The 359-nt window shown below is 24.8% G+C and overlaps 1 protein-coding gene across 1 annotated transcript in view; it reads right to left on the bottom strand.

The window, feature by feature from the left end:
• The window catches only part of LOC106740596, a 5,690-nt gene that overhangs the window by 3,556 nt on the left and 1,775 nt on the right, over positions 1-359 (bottom strand). The window contains exon 3 of the mRNA XM_014611785.1: positions 24-125. Within this exon, the coding sequence (XP_014467271.1) occupies positions 24-125 (102 nt within the window). The remainder of the gene's footprint in view (positions 1-23; positions 126-359) is intronic.

Below are 359 nucleotides of genomic sequence, written 5' to 3'. Positions count from 1 at the left end.
TATATTTATTATATTATAATTACCTTTATATTGTGAGGTTAAGTTGATGTTATTTCCGGATTGTGCGCATTCTTTCGTACTTTTCTGTACATCGTCCAACCAGTCTTCGATTAAGTGTTTTGATACTAATCAACATTTATATGTATTACAATAAATACAATGAATTACAAAATCAGTATTTGGATCAGTATTAGATCAGTTAAAAAGTTTATCTTGTTTTTTCTGTCTTTAATTTAACTAGCCACTTTCTAATTCGATAAAGATATATAAATGCTACTTGAATATTTTCAGATAATCATAAACAATATCACAAAAAACAACGATCATTTGATTAATGAATAATTTGTTTTTCATTGAAT

This window comes from Dinoponera quadriceps, unplaced genomic scaffold, assembly GCF_001313825.1.
Source record: "Dinoponera quadriceps isolate SergipeBrazil2010 unplaced genomic scaffold, ASM131382v1 scaffold278, whole genome shotgun sequence".
In the NCBI taxonomy this organism is placed as follows: domain Eukaryota; kingdom Metazoa; phylum Arthropoda; class Insecta; order Hymenoptera; family Formicidae; genus Dinoponera; species Dinoponera quadriceps.
Note: the sequence above shows the minus strand (reverse complement) of the source record. Positions and strands in the feature narration are given on the sequence as shown.